Source organism: Rhodotorula graminis, assembly GCF_001329695.1.
Source record: "Rhodotorula graminis WP1 unplaced genomic scaffold RHOBAscaffold_15, whole genome shotgun sequence".
Taxonomy (NCBI): domain Eukaryota; kingdom Fungi; phylum Basidiomycota; class Microbotryomycetes; order Sporidiobolales; family Sporidiobolaceae; genus Rhodotorula; species Rhodotorula graminis.
The window spans coordinates 51,752-76,088 of record NW_017264942.1 but is presented as its reverse complement, the minus strand read 5'-3'; the positions used below and the strand labels follow the sequence as shown (position 1 = coordinate 76,088).

General features: G+C 67.9%; 11 protein-coding genes across 11 annotated transcripts; 7 read left to right on the top strand and 4 right to left on the bottom strand.

Moving 5' to 3' along the window:
* Positions 1 to 114: 114 nt before the first annotated feature.
* RHOBADRAFT_55813 (uncharacterized protein) lies at positions 115 to 1,018 on the bottom strand (the record flags this gene model as incomplete). Its single annotated transcript, XM_018418028.1, has 2 exons — positions 115 to 818; positions 892 to 1,018. The coding sequence occupies 2 exons, from the start codon at positions 1,016 to 1,018 to the stop codon at positions 115 to 117; spliced, it is 831 nt and encodes a 276-aa protein (XP_018268378.1).
* Positions 1,019 to 1,830: 812 nt separating this feature from the next.
* Positions 1,831 to 3,438, bottom strand: RHOBADRAFT_46781 (uncharacterized protein; the record flags this gene model as incomplete). Its single annotated transcript, XM_018414853.1, has 9 exons — positions 1,831 to 2,055; positions 2,137 to 2,154; positions 2,222 to 2,317; positions 2,398 to 2,478; positions 2,544 to 2,642; positions 2,717 to 2,925; positions 2,990 to 3,124; positions 3,184 to 3,269; positions 3,329 to 3,438. The coding sequence occupies 9 exons, from the start codon at positions 3,436 to 3,438 to the stop codon at positions 1,831 to 1,833; spliced, it is 1,059 nt and encodes a 352-aa protein (XP_018268377.1).
* Positions 3,439 to 3,785: 347 nt separating this feature from the next.
* RHOBADRAFT_55811 (uncharacterized protein) lies at positions 3,786 to 6,343 on the top strand (the record flags this gene model as incomplete). Its single annotated transcript, XM_018418027.1, has 6 exons — positions 3,786 to 4,195; positions 4,274 to 4,383; positions 4,460 to 4,579; positions 4,640 to 4,675; positions 4,759 to 5,254; positions 5,320 to 6,343. 6 exons carry the CDS (start codon positions 3,786 to 3,788, stop codon positions 6,287 to 6,289), a joined length of 2,142 nt encoding a protein of 713 aa, XP_018268376.1. The 3' UTR covers positions 6,290 to 6,343.
* Positions 6,344 to 6,552: 209 nt separating this feature from the next.
* On the top strand, positions 6,553 to 7,419 carry RHOBADRAFT_55810 (uncharacterized protein; the record flags this gene model as incomplete). Its single annotated transcript, XM_018418026.1, has 5 exons — positions 6,553 to 6,810; positions 6,896 to 6,945; positions 7,004 to 7,026; positions 7,105 to 7,195; positions 7,305 to 7,419. Coding segments are annotated over 5 exons (536 nt in total), but the record flags the coding sequence as incomplete, so codon positions are not given.
* A 525-nt stretch (positions 7,420 to 7,944) lies between these two features.
* Positions 7,945 to 9,819, bottom strand: RHOBADRAFT_55809 (uncharacterized protein; the record flags this gene model as incomplete). Its single annotated transcript, XM_018418025.1, has 4 exons — positions 7,945 to 8,191; positions 8,272 to 9,360; positions 9,433 to 9,633; positions 9,732 to 9,819. 4 exons carry the CDS (start codon positions 9,817 to 9,819, stop codon positions 8,037 to 8,039), a joined length of 1,533 nt encoding a protein of 510 aa, XP_018268374.1. The 3' UTR covers positions 7,945 to 8,036.
* A 429-nt stretch (positions 9,820 to 10,248) lies between these two features.
* RHOBADRAFT_39357 (uncharacterized protein) lies at positions 10,249 to 12,141 on the top strand (the record flags this gene model as incomplete). Its single annotated transcript, XM_018413617.1, has 11 exons — positions 10,249 to 10,406; positions 10,471 to 10,502; positions 10,578 to 10,666; positions 10,759 to 10,943; positions 11,056 to 11,144; positions 11,210 to 11,249; positions 11,326 to 11,398; positions 11,502 to 11,611; positions 11,725 to 11,774; positions 11,844 to 11,857; positions 11,987 to 12,141. The coding sequence occupies 11 exons, from the start codon at positions 10,249 to 10,251 to the stop codon at positions 12,059 to 12,061; spliced, it is 915 nt and encodes a 304-aa protein (XP_018268373.1). The 3' UTR covers positions 12,062 to 12,141.
* A 96-nt stretch (positions 12,142 to 12,237) lies between these two features.
* On the top strand, positions 12,238 to 17,177 carry RHOBADRAFT_55807 (uncharacterized protein). The gene is made up of 14 exons (XM_018418024.1): positions 12,238 to 12,840; positions 12,927 to 13,157; positions 13,224 to 13,469; positions 13,556 to 13,831; positions 13,900 to 14,374; positions 14,446 to 14,510; positions 15,307 to 15,358; positions 15,437 to 15,464; positions 15,580 to 15,957; positions 16,038 to 16,260; positions 16,361 to 16,424; positions 16,525 to 16,627; positions 16,696 to 16,871; positions 16,970 to 17,177. The coding sequence occupies exons 1-6, from the start codon at positions 12,388 to 12,390 to the stop codon at positions 14,451 to 14,453; spliced, it is 1,689 nt and encodes a 562-aa protein (XP_018268372.1). The 5' UTR covers positions 12,238 to 12,387; the 3' UTR covers positions 14,454 to 14,510; positions 15,307 to 15,358; positions 15,437 to 15,464; positions 15,580 to 15,957; positions 16,038 to 16,260; positions 16,361 to 16,424; positions 16,525 to 16,627; positions 16,696 to 16,871; positions 16,970 to 17,177.
* Positions 14,824 to 17,177, top strand: RHOBADRAFT_66926 (uncharacterized protein). Its single transcript, XM_018419125.1, has 9 exons — positions 14,824 to 14,997; positions 15,307 to 15,358; positions 15,437 to 15,464; positions 15,580 to 15,957; positions 16,038 to 16,260; positions 16,361 to 16,424; positions 16,525 to 16,627; positions 16,696 to 16,871; positions 16,970 to 17,177. Exons 2-9 carry the CDS (start codon positions 15,314 to 15,316, stop codon positions 17,135 to 17,137), a joined length of 1,185 nt encoding a protein of 394 aa, XP_018268371.1. The 5' UTR covers positions 14,824 to 14,997; positions 15,307 to 15,313; the 3' UTR covers positions 17,138 to 17,177.
* A 1,932-nt stretch (positions 17,178 to 19,109) lies between these two features.
* Positions 19,110 to 19,630, top strand: RHOBADRAFT_18116 (uncharacterized protein; the record flags this gene model as incomplete). Its single annotated transcript, XM_018412406.1, has 4 exons — positions 19,110 to 19,128; positions 19,192 to 19,268; positions 19,374 to 19,435; positions 19,531 to 19,630. Coding segments are annotated over 4 exons (258 nt in total), but the record flags the coding sequence as incomplete, so codon positions are not given.
* Positions 19,631 to 20,627: 997 nt separating this feature from the next.
* On the bottom strand, positions 20,628 to 22,704 carry RHOBADRAFT_46774 (uncharacterized protein; the record flags this gene model as incomplete). Its single annotated transcript, XM_018414852.1, has 4 exons — positions 20,628 to 20,712; positions 20,820 to 21,016; positions 21,119 to 22,201; positions 22,663 to 22,704. The coding sequence occupies 4 exons, from the start codon at positions 22,702 to 22,704 to the stop codon at positions 20,628 to 20,630; spliced, it is 1,407 nt and encodes a 468-aa protein (XP_018268369.1).
* A 199-nt stretch (positions 22,705 to 22,903) lies between these two features.
* On the top strand, positions 22,904 to 24,327 carry RHOBADRAFT_39345 (uncharacterized protein). The gene is made up of 7 exons (XM_018413616.1): positions 22,904 to 22,966; positions 23,046 to 23,088; positions 23,157 to 23,291; positions 23,358 to 23,379; positions 23,479 to 23,741; positions 23,812 to 24,086; positions 24,175 to 24,327. Exons 1-7 carry the CDS (start codon positions 22,919 to 22,921, stop codon positions 24,253 to 24,255), a joined length of 867 nt encoding a protein of 288 aa, XP_018268368.1. The 5' UTR covers positions 22,904 to 22,918; the 3' UTR covers positions 24,256 to 24,327.
* The last annotated feature ends 10 nt before the right edge of the window (positions 24,328 to 24,337 follow it).

Genomic DNA, 24,337 nt, shown 5'->3' with positions numbered 1-24,337 from the left:
AGAGAAAGAGAGCGGAGCCTTGCACTGCAGTCCGTCATCTCGCGAGGTCAAAGGCGAGCCTATCTACAAAAGGAGAATCTCAAAAGTGTCTGTGCGACTCGTCGCGCCCGCTGCTCAGCGCAGCAGCATGAGCGCCCCGAGCGCTCCCGCCGCAGCGACGCCAACGCCGGCCCGCGACACCGCGCTCGCGCGCGCCGCCGCGTTGACGAGCGCGGTCGCCGGCTCGGACGAGGCGCTCGAGCTGCCCTCGAGCGCGCTCTCGAGCGTCCCGGCCGACGCACTCGCGAACGACGTCACGACGACGCCCGTGCTCGCCGTCTCGAAAGCCGTCACCGTCGCGCCCCCTGCTCCTCCCTCGGCGCTGTCGCTCGCCGCGTCCGACTCGACCGGCGCCGACGTCGCCGACGCTGCCGCAGACGGAGGCGCCGAGGCCGTCGCGCGCGTGAGCAGGCCGGTGCTCACGACGCCCTCGCTCCCGGGGAGCTGCGCCGTCGTCGTCGTCTCGGGCACGGCCGGCGCGGGCGCGACCGCCGAGGAGGGCGACCCGCCGCCGGCCGCCGCCGCAGCAGCCTGTGCGGCCGAACGCGACGCGCGTATCGACGACGCGAGCGCGGCGCGGTTGGGCTCTGCGCGGCGCTCGAGCTCGGGGAACGCGACGAGGTCGGCGGCGGTCGAGCGCTTGAGGCGGCGCGGCCCGTGCGGCAGGCGGAAGGGGAGGGGGATGCGGTCCGAGGCGGGCTCGAGCGGGGCTTCGGCGTCGTCGTCGAGGAGGGAGGGTGCGGTCGGCTCGGACGAGGCGGTATAGACGACGGGGCGGGCTGCGACAAGGACGAGGGAGGTGGGTCAGGTTTGGCGGGCGAGGGCGAGAGGGCGCGAGAGGGAGCGCCGCACCTGCATGCTGGCGCGCCGAGTCGTCGGGCAAGAAGATGTCGGCCGTATCGGTCGCCGGCGAGGCGGCTTGCGCGAGCGAGACGAGGGCGAGGCCGGCAACGAGAAGCGCGAGGGCGCGGTGGGGCATGTTGTCGATGCGGCTGGGCTGAAGTTGAGTGACGGCGGGGGCGCGCTCGAGGCGAGGCTCGTAAGAGGCTGTGCACGACCGGCGTGCAGGTCGAGGTCGGGGCTGTCGAGGTCGGGGGAGGCGAGGCGAGAAGGACGAGGTCGGCGAGAGAGGAGCGGGAGCCAGAGAGACCAGACGAGCCGGCGCTCAGGCAAGACCGGGTGCGAAGACGCAGCACGGTGTGCGTCGGCGAGCTCTTGCCGTGCGTCTTCTCGATGCGCTAGCTTAGCGGGGAGACGCAGCGACGCGCTAGCGACGATGGAGCTCGCGCTGGACTGTGCGCGTCGGCAGCAGCGCAGTGCTCGCGCACGCACGGGCGCGCAGTCGCAGGAGCCAGCTGCAGGGCCTGGCAGCCGCACGAGGCCAGCTCGTCGAGGAGGAAGCGAGGGAGGCGAGCGAGAAGAAGTTGGCCCGGGTCCGCGTCGGCGCGCGCCGAGTTGCTGCGGCTCACCCGAAGCCGGGGGTTCGAAGAAGACTTGCTGCGAGCGTCCGCGCTTGCTCAAGGGCAAGCTGCACACTCTCGCAAAGGCTCGCGAAAGTCGCCGACGCAGCGGCCCTCGAGCATCGTAGCCAGAAGTCAAAACAGGCTCGCTCGAGCCTCTCGCTCTCGCTCACTCTCTCTCGCTCGTTCGGCCCACACTCGACGGTGGAACGGCACAAACTCGATTGTCACGATTAGCCCTGACTAGTGGGAGGGGTGGTAATACGACTGGCGAGGGCAGACAGAGGGTGCGGCGAGGGAGAAGGTTTTGTCGACGAGAGCGAGGTTGCCCTCAAAGCTTGCTCGTGCGCTCTGCGCCCGCCTGCGCAGCAGCCGTCGCGCTCGCGTCGTCCTCGGCGACGGCTGTGCTCGAGCTGGGTGCGGCGGCGGCCGAGGTGGTCGTCGCAGCCGGGGTCGAGGCTGAAGCGGGAGCAGGCGCAGATGAGGTCGGCGAGGGGATGTGCGACGTGACCCAGTCGAGGACGTAGTTGATCTCGACCCACTTGTCGTCGCCGGGCTGCGTGGGCGCATGGGCGAGTCAGTCAGGGCGCGCACGAGCGCAGAGAGATGGCAGGCCTGAGACTCGAGCGGGACGGACCTCGTTGTGCATCTCGTGCTGCACGAGAGGGCACGTGAGCGAGTCAGGTCTCGGGAGCGATATAAAGAGGGATCAGGGGACGTACGTAGAAGCCTGGGAAGCTCTTGAACGTCGCGTCTGCCGCACCGACCTCCTTCTTGACCTTGTCGACGAACTCGCGCGAGGCGTCGCAGTCGGTGACCTATGCGTGTCGAGGCAGAACGTCAGGTCGCCGGCATCCATCTCGCCGACCCTCGCCCCGAGGAAGGGAAGGGGACGCACCTTGTCGGCCTCGCCGTGGACGACGAGCAGCGGGAGCGACTTGGGGAAGCGCTGGTAGTCCTTGCTCACGATCGACTCGCCCTGTAAGCTCGAGCATGTTGTCAGGATCGCGGCGAGAGGGGAGCGAGAGAAGGAGAGGGACGCACCCCGAGGAGCATGTCGCCGACGCCGCGGAACGTGCCCACCTGCTTGCAGAGCAGGTCCTCGGCGTACGCCTTCTGGACGGCCGGGTCGCGGCACGTGTCCTGCGGGCGAGGAGGAGGAGAGAGTGAGCTCGTACGCCTGGCCCGATGTCGAGAGCGAGGTCGCGGCGACGCACCTCGGGCTTGACGGTCGCCTTGAGCGTGAGGGCGCCGCTGAGCTTGCCGATGAGGCTGCCGGCCCGAACGATGAGGGCCGGAGCCTTGACACCTTTGCTCTGGCGGAGAAGCGGGCTCGACGAGACGATGCCGGCGAGGCGGCCGACGAGCGGACGAGGAGGGGTGCGGGTCGCGTAGCCGAGGACGAGGGCGCCGCCCATCGAGTGACCTGCGTGCGCTCGAGGCCGTCAGCTCTTGACTGTCGGGGTTGAGTGAGAGGAGGGAGGGCGCACCGTAGAGGAAGAAGGGCACGCCGGGGAAGAGGCCGAGGGCGTGCTCGAGGAAGTGGTCGATGTCGCCAAACTGCTCGGGCCAGGAGGTGACGCCCTGCGTGTGCTTGGGCGTGTAGGTCGCCGTCTTGCCGAAGCCTGTGCGAGGGAACAGGGTGAGCTGGGGGAGGGGGAGGCCGTGGCAAAGGGAGGCGCACCTCGCTGGTCGAAGGCAAAGACGGCGATCCCTTGCTCGGCGTACTTTGGGAAGACGTGGTCGTAGCGCTCGACGCGCTCGATGAAGCTGTTCGGCAGGGAGTCAGGGTGCGTGGTGGTGGTGGTGGGCGGGAGGGGGAGACGGACCCGTGAACGAAGAGGAGGGCGGCACGGGGCTTGCCCTGTGGGAGCCACTGTTTGGTGAAGAACTTTGCGGCAGCAGGGCCGGTGAGGTCGTCGGTCCTCGTGGTAGCCATGGCGAGCGTTGAGAGAGAAGAGCGAGCGAGCGGCGACTCTCCGAGTCCGAGGTCGAGGTGGGGAACCAGCCTCACCACAACCTCTGGCTGCATGCCTGCTGGGCGGGATCTACTTGGAGTGCTACTGCACAGCTCTGTCCCCTTCTCGACAGCACGCTCGAGGGGTGAGAGGACAGCGAGCGGTCGTCGACTCGGGCGACTTCATCGCCATCGCCAAACGCCGTCATCCGCACCACGACGTCGCCTCTCCCTCCCAGGCCGACTAGAGCACCCCGCCACCGTCCAGTAGCACCACCGAGCTCGCCGACCAGCGCGCAGCTGACCCGCGCAGAGCGAGTCGCACCACCATGCTCCTCCCCCGACTCGTCGTCCCACTTTGCGCCCTCGCCTCGACCTCGGCCGCCGCCTACCTCCCCGCACAGGCCGTCCTGGCCTCGGTCGACCCTGCCGTCCCCGTCGCAGCCGCCCGACCACCGCTCAAGGGCCGCTTTATCCACCTCACCGACGTTCACCCCGACCCCTTCTACCGCCCGGGCTCGTCCGAGGACGAGGCGTGCCACTTTGCCGCCAAGAAGAAGCACAAGCACAAGCACGACAAGCGCGCTGGCGGCGACAACAACGAGCGCGGCGTGCGCGTGCGGGATCGAGCTGCTCGAGTCGGCCAGGACGAGCGCGAGGCCGGCGACGGCTGCGAGGACGGCGCAGCGCTCCTGTCCGACAAGCCTCGGACAGCTGGTCACTGGGGTCTGCCCATCAGGTGCGCCCCTCTTGCGTCCCGCACGTCCTCGCCGAGCCTTTCACGCGGGCCTGACCTCGTCGTCCTCCTCCTGCGCAGCGACTGCGACTCGCCCATCGCGCACGTCAACGCGACGTTCGACTGGATCGAGCAGCACTTCAAGGGCGAGGTCGACTTTGTCGTCTGGACGGGCGACAACGCGCGACACGGTGCGTCGAACCTCGCTCGAGCCGAAGCCCACGTGCGGGACCCCCTCACTGACTTTGCGCACCGCCACCCTGACAGACATCGACTCGCGGCTACCGCGTTCGCTCCCCGAGATCTTCGAGTTGAACCAGTACATCGTCGAGCGGGTCCGCAAGACGTTCGGCAAGGGCGTGCCCGTCGTCGCGAGCGTCGGCAACAGTGCGTCGCCGCCTCTCTCTCTCCTCTCGGCGACCCGAGCTGACTCCTGCACTCTCGCAGACGATGTCTACCCGCACAACGTCATGTTCCCCGGGCGTGCGTCTCTCTCTCTCTCTCTCTCGTACCCTCGTCGTCGCGAGCGAGAGCCGGCCCTGACCTTGTCCCTCTGCACCGCGCAGCCAACAAGGTGACGAGCGGGTTGCTCGACATCTGGAAGCACATCATCCCCGAGCACTTCCTCCACACGTTCGCTCGCGGCGGCTACTACTCGGTCGAGGCGGCCGGCGGCGACCTCCTGCTCGTGTCGCTCAACACGATCTACTTCTACTCGCGCAACACGGTCGTCGACGGCTGCCCGCCGTTTGACGAGGACCTCGCCTCGTCTCGCACCTTTGCCGACATCGTTCCGCCCTACCTCGCGACGGTCGACTCGCCTGCGTCGCCCGAGGCCGCCGCGCTCTTCGCCGCACATGTCGCCGCCCTGACGACGGCGCGCGACATGGACCCGGGCACCGAGCAGCTCCTGTGGCTCGAGCAGCAGCTCGTCCTCGCGCGCGCGAGGGGCATGCAGGTCATCCTCACGGGCCACGTGCCGGCGACCGAGACCAACTGGTACGAGGGTTGCTGGACGCGGTACGCCGAGCTCGCGCTCGGATACCAGGACACGGTCGTCGGGTGCGTCTTCCTCTCCCTCCCTATATCTCTCGCGCGTGTCCTGACTCTATCTCTGGGGGGCGCAGGCAGCTGTTCGGCCACATGAACGTCGACATGTTCTCGTTCGTCCAGGAGGCCGACACGTCGTCGACGGCCGCCGCCGCCTCTCGCCCTCGGGTCGGCACGTCGCCTGCCCTGAACGACCGTCTCGTCGCGCCCTTCTCGGCGTCGCTCGTCGACGACCTGCACGCGCTGTACGACTCGCTCCCGGCTCTCGACAAGCTCAAGGAGCGCGACTACCTGCCCGTCCACGTCAACCCGAGCGTCATCCCGACCTACCTCCCCGGCCTGCGCGTGTGGGAGTACAACACGTCGAGGCACGCCCGCGAGCAGACGCTCGAGCTCGTCCGGGCCGAGCAGGACGGCGACGAGGCCGGTTCGACGCTGGCGGGCACAACGCTCGAGCGCCTCGCCGCAGCGCTCACCGGCGGCGCCTTCACGCCGCACCAGGACCGACCCGCCGACCCGGACCGCCCGCCCAAACCGCCTCGGCACTCGTCGCCGCACGCTCCTGCCCGGCGCAACACGTACCTGTCACCGCTCGCCTACACGCAGTACTACCTGCCGCTGTCGAGCTTCGAGGCGCCAGGCGTCGCCAACGGCAGCGTCGCGCCGCACTGGGAGGTCGAGTACACGACCCTGTCGACGTCGGAGCTTGCGCGGCGGCTCGTGCGCACGTCGCCGTCCTCCCACGACGACAAGGCGCACGACCCGCTCTTCCCGCTCGACACCCTCCCCGCCCGAGTGTGCGCCCTCCTCGCCTCGCCGCGCGTGCGCTCCCCCGCCGCGCTGCACGCCCTGCGCCGCGCCCTGCGCCGCGCCAAGCTGACGCCGTACGACGGCGTCCTGTCGGCCGACGAGGGCCTGACGGTGCGCGCGTGGGTGCGCGCCGCACGGTGGGTCGTCGGCAAGGAGGAAGGGAGGGACGGCGGCAGGGGCGAGGGGCAGTGGGAGGCTTACCGCGAGAGGATGGGCGTCGGGAGCGGCGAGTTGTAGCTAGACTGTCGATCGAGGAGGAGCGAGGGCGCCGTCATATATCTGCATGTTGTCTCTCGTCTCTCGTGCTCGTCACTGTGAGCCGCCAAAAAAGCCACGGAGACATGCGCCGTCGCTGAGGCCGCCGAGAGTCGCTCGAGGACGAGGTTCGAGGCGACCTTCCTCTCCCGCTTCGCCATCCTCTTCGACGAACTCGGCGAGGCAACCAGCACCCGCAGCAGCACCTTACAGCAGCCCACGCCAAAGAGCACGCCCGCCCGACGCCGCCTTTGCCCTCATCGCCGTCCCTCTCCCCCCGACCTCCTCACGCCGCGTCGACCTCGCCCATGACGTCGAGCACGCCCGCGCTGGCCATGTCGCCCGACGAGTCGCACCTCCTCGACCAGACGACGACGCACGAGCGCGTCCTCCTCGCGCAGGCCGTGTTCGAGAAGGGCTCGGACGACTGGGAGGCGGTCGGGCGGCTGCTGAGGGGACACGCCCTGCTCAGGGCGAGGACAGACGAGTGGTTCACGGCTCAGGTGCGCTCGAGAGCTCCCTTCCTGACCCTCTCCCAGCCGAGGAGGCGCTCACTCTCTCTCCCTCCTCCTCCTCGACCCGCCGCAGCATCTCGCGAGGACTTTCAGCGTCCTCCTCCAGCACGTCGGCGTCGAACCGTGCGCCCACCTTCTCCATCTACTCCTCATGCCCTCACTGACACCTTCCCTCACACAGCGCGACCGCCTTCCCGCCTCAGTGTCCGTCCCTCTCCTCCCCTTCCCCCACCCCTGGCTCTCTCCAACCGGCTCACGCTCTCTCACCGCCCGCCGAAATAGCTCACGAGGTGCGCAAGATCGCGCACAAGTACTACATGGACCGCGTGCACGAGCTGTACCAGGCCATGGAGGCGTGCCAGGACCAGTTTCGGTCCGTCGTTCGCCCGTCTCCTTCCTCCAGTCGTGCGGCACGCGCAGGCGGTCCGCCGCCGTGGATCGTGAATCTCGGCGACGTACTGACACCTTCTTCCGTCGCGCAGCATCACGTACTCGGAAATCCAGGAGCTCAAGGACGGCAAGCACGACTGGCGCCTCACGCACCCCGAGCGCGCCCTCCCGCCGTCGCCCGTGCGAGGCCAAGCGCCGCTTCCCTGAGCGCTATTGCTCCCGACATCGATCACCGCACGCCCACAAGACGCCGAGCCCGTCGCGCCACCTTGTCCACTTCGCCCTCGCCATCAAGTCGCGCGGGTCCGTGCGCTCCTTCGCCACCGCCAGCTCGGCCCCCGATGCGCCTCGCGCGCCCGACCCGCACGAGGCGACCTGCACCTCATCGTCCACGTCCGCTGGCGACATCAAAGCCCGGGCCGCACGCGCCGCCGCCGCCTCGCCCACGAACTCTCGACCGGCCGAGCGCGCTCGACGAGCCCGAGTCCAGCCGCCTCGCGTAGCCTGTCGCAACGTTGCTCCTTGCCTCTCTAGAGAGCCTGTGCGCCGTTGCCGGCGAGGAGGACGCGCAAGAGAGTTCATCGCGAGCGCGAGGAACGAGAGAGCGGGCCAAAGGTCGGGACGGAGCAGCTCAAGGGTCGCCTCGACGCGCTCTCGTCACAGCTCGTCCTCGTCCTGTCGCTCGTCACTCGCGTACAGCTCTCAAATGTCCCGAGTACGGCGCGCACCGAGAGACAGAGAAACGGCCGTTCAATTCCACCCTCGCTCCTTCCTCCTCGTCCACCTCCTCGACCACCTCGCTCGTCCACTCCGGCGCACCGCCCTCAGCCAATGTGCGCCCGGTAGTCCCACCCACTGAGCTTCTTGCGGCCCATGACCTGCCCGGCGTCGAACGGCCTCGGGGCCGGGAATTGGGCCGACGGCGGGAACGTGCGCGTCGGGGCGTTGGGGAGGGCGAGGACCGACGGGGGCGAGGGGACTGTGGGGGCGCTCGGCAGGCAGATTCAGTGCGAGGCTCGAGGAAGAAGGGGCGAGAGAGAGAGAGAGAGGGTGACGCACTGCGCGAGAGGGCCGAGCCGCCGTTCATGCTCGGAGCCGGTGGCGCGCGAGCCGGTGCAGGGGCGGCGGGCGCAGGAGGCGCCTGGCCGAGCGCAGCCGACGCCGTGCTGCTCGTTCGCGAGTGGGCCATGCCGACCGGCGGCGGCGGGGCGCGCCCGGGCGGAGGAGGAGGCGGCGGAGCGGCCGGGCTCGCGCGACCGGGAGGGGGCGGCGGTGCGCGAGGCGGCGCGCTCGACGCGGCGGCCGCAGGAGAAGGACCGGGAGGGGGAGGTGGTGCACGAGGAGGAGGTGGCGCCGGAGCGGCAGGCGGCGAGGCGGGCCTGGGCGGGGGAGGGACGCGGCTCGGAGGGGGCGCCGGGACCGCTCGCTGAGGAGCGGCCGACGGCGGTGCAGGCGGTGCGACTGGCGGTCGCGAAGGTGCGGGAGGTGCGGGAGGAGGAGGCGGGGGAGGAGGAGGGGGAGGCGGCGACGATCCGGCCGGCGACGAGTTGCTCAGGAGCGAGTCGGGGACGGCCGGCGGCGCCTTGCGAGTCGGCGGTGCGGGCGTGGGCCGACTCGGCGTCGGCGGCGCGGGCGGCACAGCCGGCGACGGACGAGCCGGCGGTGCAGGGACAGCCCTCGGCGGCGGCGGCGCCGGCACAGGGCGGCCGGGGAGCGCAGGGCTCGCCCGAGCGGGAGGCGGCGGCGGCGGTCGCGGCGCGCTCTGCCCGCCCATTGGCGGAGGAGGAGGAGGCGGCGGTGCGGCGGGCGGTGCGCGACTCCCGGGTGCAGGCGGAGGGGGAGGAGGGGGAGGAGGTGGGGGTCCGCCGCCTGGCGAAGGGCGGCCGACAGGAGGAGGCGGCGGTGCGACAGGGGGACGGCTCGGTGGCGCAGCGGCGGGTCGCGGGGGAGGAGCGACTGGCGGGCGAGGAGGCGCGCTAGGCGGTGCTCGGGGAGGAGCGACTGGCGGCCTGCTCGGCGGAGCTGCGGGAGGTCGACCAGGCGGAGCGACGGGAGGACGACTCGGCGGTGCGACAGGCGGCCTGCTCGGGGGAGCGACAGGGGGTCGAGTGGGCGGCGCCGGCGATGCACGCCCGGGAGGCGGAGGAGCTGTGACGGGCGAGACGCAGTGTCAGGGTCGCGACGAAGGCGGAATTGAGAGAAGAGGAAGAGGGGGCGCACCTCCGCCAAGCGAGCTCGCGACGGGGGCGCCCGTCTTCTTTAGGGTGGGCATGCCGACGCCGGCAAAGATGCCGGCGAGCTGAGGCGGCCTGTCGGTGTCGTCGGGCGCCGAAGCCCCACCACCGCCAGGGACGGGAGGAGCGCGAGGGACGGCGGGAGCACCTCGACTGGGTGCGCCGCCGCTCTCGTCGAGTACGGCACCTGTCAGAGGCGAGTGCGAGTCAGTGATGGAGATCGCAGGGGCCGAGGGGCGAGTGAGACGGCTTGGGGAGGAGGCGCGAGGAGGACGGGGGACGGACCTGCGCCGACGGGCTTGGACTTGTCGACGGTGACGGCCTTCTTGAGGCCTTTGCCCTGCTGGATCTGAGCGAGCAGGCTCGAGTCCATGGCGGCTGGCGGTGTTGTTGTCGCTCGAGGCGGGTGCTCGGGCTGATGACGAGGAGGACGAGCGGGGAGAGGGAGCCGGCAACGATGGCGGGCTGCGAGTGCGGGCGGTCTGGAGGTGCGGTACCGACAGAAGGCTGAGGTGCAGGCCTGTGCGCGCTGTCCTGCAGCAGCGGGGCTGGCGCGTGAGGACGAGAGCTGCGAGCGAGCGCCGAGCGAGGTGCGGCCAAGAGAACCTCGTCTCGACGCAGCGCGCAGGGAGCTGTTTGCGCCATGCAGGCATGCTTGCACTAGCTTCACATGCAGCTCAGAAGCGCCACACACCTGCTCGAGGTGAGCGACGCCGGCTGCCCCGCTTCGGCTCCTCGTCCGACCGGGTTCGTCTTCTCCTCCTTTGCTCGCTCCCACACGCCTCGCCCAGCTCCCTACACCATGTCCCGCCCTTCCGCAGAGCAGCTCAAGCACGCCCAGGAGCGCACCATCGCCCGCCTCAACCAGGTCAAGACCCACTTCGACTCGCAGCCGGGCTCGGGTCGGTTCAACCGCAAGGTCGCCATCGTCACGGGCACCGGCTCGCAGAAGGGCATCGGGTCCGTCCTCTAGTCCCCTTGCTCCCTCCCGACAGCCCTGACCCGAGTCGACCGCGTCCCGCAGCCGTGCCACCGCCCGCCTCCTCGCTCGCGAGGGTCCGTCAACCGCCCCTCTCCCTCGCACCCACGCCCCGTTCGACCCTCTGACCCTCGGTCTACCGATCCACGCAGGCGCAAAGGCCCTCTACGTCCTCGACTTTGACGGCTCGACCCTCCAGGAGTTCGCCGACGAGCTCGAGAAGAAGCACAAGGGCCTCACGGTCCGTCCCTTGCCTCGCCACGAGCGTCGGCGCGCAACCTAGTACCCCCCGAGACGCTCACTGACATTCTTTGATGGCGTCCACCTTTGCAGGTGACCGCCGCGACGGGCGACGCCGCCGACTCGGGCCTCGTCGAGTCGCTGTGCAAGCGCGCCCTCAAGGAGCACGGCCGCCTCGACTTCTTCTACGCCAACGCCGGCATCACGGGCGCCAACTTCCACCTGCCGACCATGGACGAGGAGGGCATTATGGAGGTCATGCGCGTAAACCTCCTCAGGTGCGTCGACTGGTTCTCTCGTTCGTCGTTCAGACCTCGGCGCTGGCGTCTTGGACAGCCGCAGGTTCGAGTAGAGGCGCGCGAGTGACACGCTGACGGCTTCTTTCCGCAGCTGCTTTCTCGCCGTCAAGCACGCGTCGAACGCCATGAAGGAGAACCCGGCCGAAGCGGCAGGCGGCAGCATCGTCCTCACGGCTTCGGGTCCGTCACCTTCCCTCCCTCTCGTCCCTCGCACGATCTTTCCTGACGCTCTGAGCGTTTCGCAGTCGCCGGTATCCGCTCGGGCGCAGGGCCGATGGACTACAGGTGCGCCGAGCCCGTTCGTCGACCTTCTCAAACCCGTGAGCCGCACTGACCCTATCGGTCATCTGCGCCCTCGCAGCGCGTCCAAGGCCGGCGTCATCAACCTCGCCAACACGTCGGCCAACATGCTGTCCGGCACTGGTATCCGCGTCGTGCGTCGTCTCGTTCCTCTCCCTCGGACTCTGCCGTTGGCAGCTTCTCGCCGCCGACCCTCCTCGGCGAACCCCTCACTGACCCCTTGTCGCATGCACACAGAACGCCATCTGCCCTGGCCTGATCGAGACGGGCATGACGACGTTCACGTTCGACCGGGCACGCGAGCGCGGCACGCTCGGCAAGGTCGGTCAGCTCAACCCGCTCAGGAGGTGCGTCGGCGCTCTTTCACTCCCCTCCTTCCGGTCGGACCCTCTTTGTGCCTCGGGTAGGACGTCAAAGCTGGAGGTGACGGCGCTGACCCACGTATTCGTCCTCTTCACAGGTTCGGCATCGCCGAGGAGATCGCGCAGGCGGCGCTCTGGCTCGCTTCCGGTGCGTCTTGCGCCTCTCTACCCTCTCTCACGGCGTTGCGAGACTGACGCCGAGCTCTCTCGCCCGCAGACGATTCGTCCTACGTGCGTCCTTCGCCCGCTCAGAGCCTCTCGTCGACTTGCGCGCCCGCCGTCGCCCCGAGCCGGCGACGGCGAGGCTCTCTCCTTGCGCCGGACGCACGACGGCATACTGACCCTGTCATCTGCCTGCAGGTCAACGGCATTCACCTCCCGGTCGACGGCGGCCTGAGCAGCTCGCTCCCGGTCGTGCCGGGCCAGAACATGTGAGGAAGCTCTCGTGCGGGCTTCTCGGCTTCCGTGATCAGTGTCGGTATCCTCTGTGATGCAATTGAAGGTCTTTCAGTGCTCGCTGCCGTGTGAGAGAAGGAGAGAACCGGTCGCGACGAGGTCGAGCACGCGCAACGTCGTCTTGTGCTCTCGCACTCGCCTCGGAAGGGCTGCGTCGCGTCTCGTTCACGAGCAGAAGCCACCTGTGCACCCCTCGCACGCTCGAGCGAAGCGCACCCATCGAGCCGTTGCACCGCCTCGCTGCTCGCTCCGCCCTCGGTCGCTCTGTCTCCCTCGCCGTCCTCCGACCTCGCCTCGATGCGGGCATGTCGCTCCTCGCACCTATAGCAGAAGCCGACGAGCCCCTGTACACGCGCACGCTGCCGGCCAGCGCGCGCAAGCCCGTCCCGTACTCGTCGCCGCCTCTCTCGCTCCCCTCGACCCCGGACGACCTCTCGCCTCGCTCGTCACCCACTCCGGCCGCCGGCCCAAGCGCCACCACCACTTCGGCAGCAGCAGCACGCTCCCGCTCGGCCGACCGCGCCGCCTTCAACGAGGCGCGCGCCCTGTACGACTCGGGCGTCGCCCTGTCGCGCGATGGCAACCCTCTCGCGGCGACGCGGCACTTCCGGCAGGCGGCCGTCGTGTTCGGCGACATGGACGGGCAGGAGAAGCGGCGGGACAAGAGCATGTGGCAGGCGGGCATGTGCTACGCGAGCCTCGGCATGCGAGCCAAGAAGCGCGGCGAGAAGGAGACGGCGAGGGGTGCGCTCGAGCAGGTGCGTCGCCCGGTTCCGCCACGTCCTGGTCCTGTCTCTGTCGTTGAGGCATCTGACCAGGCTCACGAGTACGCCCACGCCCGCAGGCTCGGTCGTGCTTCCACTTCATCAACGAGCGCGCCAAGGAGGCCATGGCCATGTTCCAGCTCGCGCTCCTCGCGCTCCCCGACCTGAGCCAGGCGACTGAGCAGCTCAAGGCGGCGGCCGTCATGTACGCCGACCTCGGCGACGAGGCGCGCGAGGCCATGTGCTACGCCGAGTTGGGCCACCTCTTCTCGGCGTCGGATCCCGACACAGCCGTCTTCTTCCTCAAGCAGGTGCGTCCTCGCTCCCTCGCCCTCGCTCCCGTCTCGTCCAGAAGCTCACGCTCCCTACGTCCGCAGTGCCTCCTCCTGTACCTCAAGCTCGGCGACTCGCACCGCGAGGGCAAGGTCCTGTACACGATCGGCCTCCTCGCCTCGTCTGCCGCGCTCGACGACCGCCGCACGGGCTACAACTACCTCGCGCAGGCGCGCGTCATTTTTCGGCGGCGAGGCGACACGGCCGACGAGGGCGACGCGTGCTACGCCCTCGGCAAGTCGTGCGTCAGGAGCGGCGCGTTCGAGCAGGCCGTCAAGTATTTTGAGGAGGTGCGTCGCGCTCCTTCTCTCGTCCTCCTGCGTCTGTAACCCTGTCCCAGAGCTGTACTGACGTACCTGGATGTCGCGCATTGCAGGCCTCGTCCCTCTTCCACTCGGCGCACCTCCCCGTCGACGAGGCGTGGGCGTCGTACCGCCTCGCGCTCGTCATGCTCAAGGTTCGCTCGGCGTCGCTCGCCATCTCGTACCTGTCGGACGCACGGCAGCTCTTCGCCGAGGCGCCGAGCGACGAGCGCCACGCCGAGGGGAGCTGCTGCCTGCGGATCGCCGAGATCCTGAGCGGGGCCGTCGGCGGCAAGGCGGGAGGGGAGCAGGTCAGGGACGAGGTGCGGGCTGCAGATTTCTTCGACGAGGTGCGCCAGTACTGTTCCCCTCGTTCTCGCCGCCGCGAACCTCGACTGACTCGAGGATGGTCCGACAGGCCGCTCGCCTCCTCGCCTTGGACGACTCGACCATCTCGACGCCCACGCCTTCTTCACGGTCGACGCCTCAATCCTCTCGTACTCGCTCCCGGTCGCGCAAGCACGGCGCGCCCGCCGCCTCAGCCGCAGCGTCCTCGCCCGACTCGCCCGCCGGCTCGTCCTCCCTCTTGCGTCGCCGCAGCACGATGAGCGTCGCACGCGCCGAGGAGCGCCGGCGGCGACTCGTGCAGGACGGCGCGGGCTCGGGCTCGGGTGCGGCGTCGCCGGCGCGGATGGGCTCGAGCGCGCTCGGGAGCCTGAGCGGCGACGGCGGGGAAAGCCTGGTCGCGAGCGCGGGACACGGGCTCGGGCACGGGCTCGACGAGGAGGAGGGCGAGGAGGTGAGGGAGAGTGGGCGGGCAGGAGGGCGCGCTGCGGGGCGAGCGGCGGCGGCGGTCGAGGGAGGAGGAGAGGGAGCGTGGTGGGCGGTCGGCGGTGCGTCCCTTTCTCTCTCTCCTCTCGTCCGATCATGAGCGACACTTGTACTGATGCTGAGCTCGACGCAGATCGCTGAGGCGTGCCGCCGGTGGGCGTTTTCGAGACGCGCGCTGGACGCCGTCCTCCTCTTCTCGTTCGTTGTCGTATCTCTCGCCACGGCTGTGCCGTACCCGTCGTGTGCAACAGACACTCGTATTCGTCCTGGTCGCCGTTCCCGTTCTGAGAGACGGCAGGGTTGGCGAGAGCTCAAGTCGGAACGAGGCGAGGTCGACGAGGAGAAAAGGAACTTGTTGCGGGCGCTTGTCGGGCAGGCATCGGAGCTGTGATAGTGTCGTACGAGCGGTGCTACATTGCTGGTCCGCTTCGAAAGCGAGAGTGGCCGCTGCCCGACCTCGTTCTCGCCGGCGGTCGGTCGCAGCAAGGAGACTCTGCCATCACCCGCTCACGCTCTCTCGCTCGACGTCGAGACAGCTTGGCACACTCGCTCGCACCAGCACTCGCCCCGAAGCACGAAACCGCACCGCGTGCGCCCGCCGTCGCTGCCTTCGTCCTCGTCATCACCTCCCCACACCTCCCCCCGACTCGCTTCTCACACACGGCACTAGCACCCGCACAACCAGGTGAGTCCTCTTTCCAACACCCCTTGAGCAGATCGAGCCTGCTGGGCGGGAGCCAGAGTCGGTGGGAGGGCGCAAGAGGGGACCACGCGAGGTGTTCGGCCAGATGGAGCGGGGCGCGCACGCCGGCTGCGACGTGCGAGTGGAGCGGGTGGGCCTTAGTGCTGTCGGGGAGCTCTCAAAGCTCGGTAGCGGGCCAGCGCAGCCGTCTCATCGGCCCGCACGGCGCACCGCTTCTTCGGCCCACGCACCACGCCGCCCGCGAGCGATCTCTCCTCACGCCCGGCACTGACACGTCCAGCTCGTCCGCAGAATCGTCATGGCCGAGTACGACACCCCGCTCGTGGTCGACAACGGTACCGGCGTGCGTCTCTCGCCCGCTCCCCTCCCCCCTGCCCTACGTGCCGAGGAGCACAGGCGCTGACCCGCTTGCCGCCTGCAGTTCGTCAAGTGCGGCTATGCTGGATCCAGTGAGTCGCTTCACCTTCTCTCAGCAGTGTCCACCAGCTCCTCACCGGGTGGCTGCCGCTGGAACGCCTCGGGTCGATCTTTCGCACCGACCTGACCTCTCCTTCCTCCGCGCAGACTTCCCGGCCCATACCTTTCCCTCCCTGATCGGCCGTCCCATCTTGCGCGCCGAGGAGCGCGGCCAGAGCGCCACGACGGCGGCGATCAAGGACATCATGGTCGGCGACGAGGCGTCCGAGTACCGCTCGTACCTCCAGCTGTCGCAGCCGATGGACCACGGCATTGTCAAGAACTGGGACGACATGAAGATCCTGTGGGACTACACGTTCCAGGAAAAGCTCAAGGTCGACACGCAGGGCCGCAAGATTCTCCTCACCGAGCCGCCGATGAACCCGCTCAAGAACCGCGAGAAGATGGCCGAGGTCATGTTCGAGGAGTACGGCTTCGGCGGCATCTACGTCGCCATCCAGGCCGTCCTCACGCTCTACGCCCAGGGTGCGTCCTCCTCCCTCCCTTGTTCCACCTCGCCCGTCCTCGCAGGCCGACTCACCCGACCTTTCCTCCCGCTCCCGCAGGCCTCCAGTCGGGCGTCGTCGTCGACTCAGGTGACGGTGTGACGCACATCGTCCCCGTGTACGAGGGCTTTGCGCTCCCGCACCTCACCAAGCGCCTCGACGTCGCCGGTCGCGACGTGACTCGGTACCTCATCAAGCTCCTCCTCATGCGGGGCTACGCCTTCAACCGCACGGCCGACTTTGAGACGGTTCGGCAGATCAAGGAGAAGCTGTGCTACACGAGGTGCGTCGGCGGTTTCCCTTTATCGAGGTCGTCGAGTTGATCAACTCGCGAGCTCGTCGCACTTATGGATCTCGATCGCTCACGCCTTCCTCGTCCGCAGCTACGACCTCGACCTCGACAAGCGGTTGAGTGAGGAGACGACGACCCTCGTCGAGAACTACGAGGTACGCTCACCGTCGTCGCGCTCTCTCGCCGTCCCCCGACTGACTCTTCCTCTCCCCGCCTTCTCTCCCTTCCTGCCTCCCTCTTCCGCGCCCCTCGCAGCTTCCGGACGGTCGCGTCATCAAGGTCGGCTCTGAGCGCTTCGAGGCACCCGAGTGCATGTTCCAGCCGCACCTCGTCGACGTCGAGCAGCCCGGTGTCGCCGGTCCGTCCTCCTCTTTCGTCTCTTCTAGCGCTCCTCAAAGCCCGATCTGACGCTTCTCGACGTCGCAGAGCTTCTCTTCAACACGATCCAGGCTGCGCCGGTCGACGTCCGTCAGGAGCTGTACAAGCACGTCGTGCTCTCGGGCGGCTCGTCCATGTACCCGGGCCTGCCGTCGCGCGTCGAGAAGGAGATGAAGCAGCTCTACCTCACGCGCGTCCTCAACGGCAACCCGGAGCGTCTCTCTGTGCGTCGCATCGTCCATCTCTCTGTCTCGTCGTCGTGCGCACGAGCCTCTCGCGAGAATCGCCCTCCCTGACCTTTGCCCTCTTCGAGCGCCCGCAGAAGTTCAAGATCCGCATCGAGGACCCGCCCCGGCGCAAGCACATGGTCTACCTCGGCGGCGCCGTCCTCGCCGACGTGCTCAAGGACAACACGAGCTTCTGGGTCACCAAGGAGGAGTGGGAGGAGCAGGGCGTGCGCGCGTTGGACAAGCTCGGGCCGAGGGAGTAGAGTTGGGCGACGCGCAATGGACCCTTCTGTGACTCTGTGATTGTGCGTCAGGAAGCGTACTCGAGCCCTGTCGCGGCGAGAGGAGCGAGCAAGTGGCGAGCTCGAGCAGGACGAGGTCCAACCCTCGAGTCGCGCGCCCTGGCCGAGGTGCTCGGGCCCTCTCTTTCGCTCACGTTGAGCTTATGTACAGCGGGCATCGAGCTCGCCGAACGTTCGTTACGGTCACCGAGAGAGCAGCACGCGCCGAGGAAGAGTCAGTCGGGAAGCCCGAGGGACGCTTTTCTTCGTCTACCATCTCGCAGGGGCTTGCAGAACTGGGCCAAGCGTCTAGTGCACGTCTCGATACGTCCGTTGAGCGATGCTGGACCGAGAAAGCAAGAGGTCCACCCGCGAAAAAAGCAAGTCCCTCCTCCTCGACTCCCTCCTCGACGCAGAGTCGAGCGAGTCACGTCGCGAGGCGGTATCGCGCCAGGCGCCATGCTCGAGGAGCCGCCTCAAGCCGTCGACCGAGAGATACGCCGGTCGAGGAGGCACAGTATGGCGAGCTCGTGACCGACCTTCTCCTGCTGAACATCCTCCTCAGCTCAGAGTCAGGCGGCAACTCCTGAGCGCTCGTCGTTCATGGCCACCTCGCGCCTCTATCCGCTGATGCTGCACGCTGCTGTACAGCGTGTCTCGAGAGCGATGGAGCGAGAGCGAACGCGCCGAAGGCAGTCGAGCTGCGGCGCTTTGACCTCGACTCGACGCTCGGACCGCTCGCAAAGGGCAGCGCACGGTCGCCGGACCTCTCGAGCTACACTCTGCCGAGCCCTTGAGCGAGTCTCGAAGGTGCAGGAGCAGACTCGGGAGCACAGCTCGACGAAGCAGCTCGCCTCTCGTCCTCTCGAGCTCGATTCGGCCCTCTGTTCGCTCGCTCTCTGCTCGCGAAGCCTCGCGAGGCCTCGATACTGGGCAAAAACCGTCCCAGAGCTGCCTCACACCCCAACCCGAGCTCTGTGGCAGCAGGAGGAGAGGGCAGAGGGGCGAGCATGTGGGGAAGAGGCGAGCCGAGCCGGCGCGCGCGCCCTCCTCGTCCGACGTTTTTCCTCGCTCCTCGCTCGCCATCCCGCGCAAGGGGGGTGTTGTAGGGTACCCAGACGTGCTACAGAAAATGCTCGAGACGATGGCGACCTTCCCAAGTCGAAGCGAGTCGAGGTGCGAGAAGGAGAACGATCGGGAGGTGAACCGAATGCGTGTGGCGTGCGCCAGCAAAGTAGTACTTTCCTTTGTCGAACCACCCAGGTTCATTAGCTCTCCTCCCAACATCAAGCTGCGGGATTACCTCGAGGAATTGGGGCAGACACCGGGCTGATAAAGATCAGGCTTGAGCGTCGCCACGCCGCCGGCATGCTACTCGGATTACCAGTCGCACCCCGGCCGCGCCGCGCGCCAACCCTCCTCTTTTGTTGCGTTTCGCGTTCGCGCCGTACTCGTCCTCGCTCCTTTTTGCGCTCCTAGCTCTCGCCTGAGCTGCTCGGGCCAAGCTCCGAGTGCTACTCGACAGGTCTGCTTAGAGCCGCACGCGCAAGAGTAGCGCGGAAGCGGGTTGGTCCTTGGCAGCTGTCCACTTGAGAAGGCTCGCTCGGACCCTTTCCAGGGGCCGCCTCGTCCTGCTCTCTCGGCTCGACTCGTGGCTCGATCGTCGTCACACCGTGCTCAGAGTGCGGTACCGGTTCGAGCACCCGATTGTCGCAAGCGCGCAAGCGACCGCCGCCTCCTCGACCTCCCTTTTCGCGCAGAGTCGTGCGAGCGGTACCGGTAATTGTCTGCAGATTCGGGCCCATCGTCGAGTACTTGTCTTGACAGGTCGATCGAGCCCAGAGTGCCCAGGAAAGAGCGAGGCCTGAGCGCGAGAACGCTCGAGGCAGTCTCGCCTTCTCGCCGAGTCCGGCGTATCTGCACTGGTGCTCGAGCGCCTTGCGAAGGACACGCCATTCTCAACGTCGATGGCTGTGAGTGGCGCTTTCCGCAGACCTCGAGGAAGAGAAACTGACCTCGTGCTCGTCGAATCGCAGGCATCGCCGTCTGCTTCGTCGACCTGCTCAAGAACTCGGGCGCGTTCACGGCCGAGGAGGCCAACGAGTACGCCAAGGTGCGTCTTCCGTCTCTCTGTATTCTCGGGAACGAACCCTGTCGTCGTCGTCGTCGTCGTCGGGGAGGAAGAGACCCAGTTCCTGACTTTTGCCTCGTCTCGCAGATCGGCACGCTCAACGGTCTCTTCGTCCTCGGTCGCTCGATCGGCTTCTGCGGTCACTACCTGTGCGTCCCCTGTCACTCTCTCTTTCGAGTCCCTCGTCGTCGTCGAGCCGGCAGAAGGAGCGAAACTGACCTCGCCGCCTCGCCTCACCCTGCAGCGACCAGAAGAGGCTCAAGCAGCCGCTGTACCGCCACCCGGCCGACGACATCCACATCGAGCCGTTCAACCCTCGCATCCTAGCCACCGAGCGCAAGTAGGGTCCGGCTCGTCGTGCTCCCTTTTCCTCGTCCCCCTCTCTGGTCCGGTCTCCTGGTTTAGACGGCGACGCTCCTCTCTCTCTCTCTCTTCTTCTTCTTCTTGGGTAGTACACTCTCTCGTCTCTCCCCTCTCTCGTCTAGCGCGGTCCGCGACTCTCTCTCGTTCTCTCTCGCCGCAACGGTCGTTTCAGTGCCTTTCTGCGTTGTCCTTCGAGTCGAGGAGCGAGTGCGAGACGATCTGCTGCACACGCTGGTTCCCGCCCGTGTCGAGCCGTCGATGCGGCGCAGAAAGAAAGAGAGAGAGAGAGGGTCTGTGCGTCGTCGAGGACGAGCGTGCGCGGGACCTTCTCAAATCGTTCGAGCGGACGTTCCCGCTCGAGCGACAGCCTCTCGACGCCCGAGACGTCGTGGGCCGTCTCAGGGACTGATGAGAGTACACGCACTGAAGCGCACCGAGAGCGAGAGGTCGACGCTTGTGTGGGAAGGACAAGCAGGACGAGGACGAGGGCCACGCGGTCGTCGAGCCGCCACCGCGAGAGCACGTCTGTGCGGCCGACTCGGGCACATACGCGAGGGACGTACAGAGAGTGAGAGAGTGACGGAGCGCACTCGCCGATCCTGCTCCACCTCGTGCTCGTCGTCGCCTCCGAAACCTCGTTTCCTGCGCCCCGCTCTCTCTCTCTCTCTCTCCTGCGCTGTGGCCGCAAGGCAGCGGGGCCGTACAGTCCTCGACGACGACGGGCAAGCGACGGCACCCGCTCATTCGACGCAGGGCCGGCGGTCGACGATGCGCGAGGCTGTGAGCGCTCGGGCCTCTCAAAGGCGGTTCTCTCTCGCTCGGACGCGCCGCACGCTCTCGCTATCCGACGAGACGACGACGAGCGATGGCAAGTAGGGTTTAAAGAACTGCACCCGTTTTCTAGACGGCCCCTACACATGGCGAGAAGCTCCTCCTCTCCTCCTCGCTCCTCCTGCTCCGAGTCCCTCCTCCTCCGCCTTACCACAGCAGCGACGTCATGCCAGACCGCATGCGGCTGTAGTCCATCAAGCCCTCGGTGCGACCGACCGCCGCAACCGCGATGCTGCGAGAGGGCGCGAGAGGGAAAGAGAGAGAGAGGGAGAGGAGGAGAACGTCAGGTTCCCGCCGAGCTTGTCGAGGCGCGACAACAGAGAGAGAGAGAGGACGCACTCCTTGTCCCACAGGTACTTCTTGGCGCAGCGCTGCACGTCCCCAACCGAGACGGCGTCGACGGCGGCCTCGATCTCCTTGGGCGCGAGGCGGCGGCCGCCCGTGACGATCTGGCGACCAATGTCCTCGGCGACGGCGGTCGAGCCGTCGAGGCCGAGAAGGAGCGACGCCTTGAGCTGGGCCTTGGCGCGCGAGACCTGTGGGGCGCGAGGGACAAGGAGGGAAAGGGAGAGGGCGAGTCAGTGACGCGCTCAAAGAGGAGCCCGAGACGAGGAAAGAGAGAGAGAGGGAAGGCCCACCTCGCCCTCGGTCGGGTGAGTCGACAACCTGGCCCACTCCTTGAAGGTAAAGTGGGTCAGGTCGTCGAGGTTCATGACGTTCTCGGACACGAGGTAGATGCCCCAGAGGCCCGTGTCCGAGTACGACGTCGAGAACGACATGAACGAGTTGGCGAGGTTGTTGGACGAGATGATGTGCGACAGGCGGCTCGACAGGAGCGACTGGGCGCCGAGGGACCGGTCCCAGTTGCCCATGATCGACTGCATGACGAGCATCGGGTAGTAGTCGGGCGAGTTCCAGCCGACGCCCTCGACGGCGATGGCGATGTTGCAGGTCGGCATCGTGTCGTCGCGGACGCGGACCTCGGCGCCGACAAAGTCGGGCTTGGTCTTGTGCTGTGCGTCGCCGAGCTTGATGGGCTGGCTCGAGGTCGGGAGCTGGCCAAAGTGCTTGGTCGCGAGGTCGACGAGCGACTGGTGCTCGACGCCACCGGTGCCGACGAGGACCATGCGGTCGGCCGTGTAGTTGGTCTTGATGTAGTTGACGAGGTCGTCGCGCTGGATCGAGAGGATGTTGTCCTTGGGGCCGAGGATGGTGCGGCCGAGGGGCTGGTGCTGGAACGCGACGGCGTGCAGGTGGTCGAACACGACCTCCTCGACCTGCTTGTCGACCTCCTGCTGCTCGCGGAGGATGACGTCGCGCTCGCGCTCGATGGCGCCCGCCTCGAGCTTGGAGCCCGTGAGGATGTCCGAGATGATCTCGACGCTCTTGGGCACGTCGGACGCGAACGACTTGGCGTAGTAGACGGTCTGCTCGCGCGAGGTGTAGGCGTTGAGGTGGGCGCCGAGGTTCTCGACCTCGAGCTCGAGCTGGTGCTGCGAGCGCTTGCCCGTGCCCTTGAACGCCATGTGCTCGAGGAAGTGGGCCGTGCCCGACGTCTTGTCGGTCTCGGCGCGCGAGCCGGCGTCGATCCACACGCCGACGGTGGCCGTCGACGAGGCCGACGAGGCCTCGGTCGCGACCGTGAGGCCGTTGGGCAGGGTCGAGATCTGGGTGGCCGGGGACGCGACGGCGGTGGCGAGCGAACGGGTGCGGAACGCCGCCTGTAGGACGAGGGACAAAAGGGGGCGGGAGAGAGAGCGAGAGTCAGTGCCGTGAACCGAAGGGAGAGGAGGACGAGATGATGGTCCGGGTGGCCGGATGCGCCGGTCGCTCGCCGTCGCGTTGTGCGGCCGCGCTCGGCTCCTTGAGAGCGAGCTTGACGGTGCTGGCACAGATTGGCCGGGTGTGGTGCGGCCCAGGGGTGAGGATGGCGAGTGCGGGCGGCCGCGGTAAACGAGCCCGGGGTGTGGCACGAGTGGGCCACGGCGCGCTGTCGCGGTGCGGTCGAGGGGTTGCTCGGCGGCGAGTGAGGCGGGAGACGGGGTGGCTGGTGGGTCGAGCAGGTCCAGGCGGCGAGTGTGCGAGGCGAGGATCGAGGGAGCGCCGATTGGGCCCGACGAGGCGACGAGGGAAACGGGTGGCCGAGGTGCGGGCGAGAGGTGAGGGAGGAAGGCGAGCTCACGGGTGCACGGTGTGCCGAGCGGAGGAGGTTCCTGGCGAGCATCCTGGGCGACAGAGGGATGGTGTGAGGAGCGAGGAGGGGGCGAGGAGGAGGTGGTCTCGTCTTCCTCGTCGCCGCCTGCTCACGGCCAAGTCCAACTCTCACCTCAGTCGACGCACCTCCCTCGTCATCATGAAGTGAGTCTGCCTCGGTCAATCCCCTCCTGAACACGGCACTGACTCTCACTCGTCGTACCGCACCGCCCCGTGCCAGTTTCATGACCTCTGCCTCGGACCCGTCCAGCTCCCCACTCGACCTCGAGAATGTCAGCTCCCTTTCGCCTCTGATCGGGCCGCCCTGCGCTCTCCCTACTCCCACACTGACCAACCCTTGCACCCCCACAGATCCGCCGCACCCTCACTCGCCTCGAGGACACCATCATCTTCCGTCCGTCAACTCCGAACCTCTTTCTCTCTCTCTCTCGCGCACTCGAAAGCTGACCTTGCGTCACCCAGTCCTCATCGAGCGCGCCCAGTTCGCCCACAACCCGCGCATGTACACAAAGGACGGCTTTGCCGACGTCCTCCACCGCGACGGCTTCACCGGCAGCTGGCTCGAGTGGCTCTTGCGTGAGACCGAGACGAGCCACGGTCCGTCCCTCCCTCTCCCTCTACCGTCTCCTGAACGTCACTGACAGTCTTCTCGAACGCGCGCAGCCAAGATCCGCCGCTACGACAGGTGCGCCCCCCGCTCGACCTTCTCGACTCGCTCCTCCTCGAGCCCTCGCCTCGCCAGACGTACCCCTGCTCACCCGGCGAACCCGCACGCGACCCACAGCCCCGACGAGCACCCGTTCACGCCCCGCGCCGACCTCCCTGCCCCGATCCTGCCCCCGCTCAACTACCCTCCTCTCCTCGTCGACCCGACCGGGATCAACGTCAACCCGGCCATCGTCACCTTCTACCTCGACTCGATCGTGCCCTCGATCACCCGCACCGTGACCGACCACCTCGGCAAGGCCAACGACGACGGCAACTATGGCAGCGCCGGCACGCGCGACATCGAGTGCCTCCAGGCCATCTCGCGCCGCATCCACTGCGGTGCGCTCCCCGCCCCCCTTTCTCTCTCTCGAGCTCCCGTGACTGACTCGAACGCTGCGCCCCCTCGCAGGCATGTTTGTCTCGGAGAGCAAGTTCCTGTCGCACCCGGCCGCGTTCGTGCCGCACATCCTCAACCCGAACCCGGACGAGCTCCTCGCCCTCATCACCAAGCCCGCCGTCGAGGCGGCGCTCCTCGTCCGCCTCGAGAACAAGGCGCGGTGGTACGGCGCCGAACTCGGGCCCGACGGCGAGCCCGTGCGCGACAGCGGCAAGGAAAAAGTCAGCGCCGAGGAGGTCGTGCGCCTCTACCGCGAGTACATCATCCCGCTCACCAAGGACGTCGAGGTGCGCTCCCCCCCTTTTCTCTTCCTCTCTCTCTCTCTCTCTTCGTCACGTCGAGCGACGTCTGACCTTCCTCGCCTATCGACGACAGGTCGAGTACCTCCTCCACCGCCTCGACGGACTCTCGCAGGCCGAGATCGACGCCCTCGCAGCGCAACAGGGCCCAGCATGAGCATAAAGACGCGGCAACAGCTCGGCGTGCAATATCATCTGTCCCGCGTCGAGCTCTCGCGGTCTCTCTCCGTCTCTCGCGA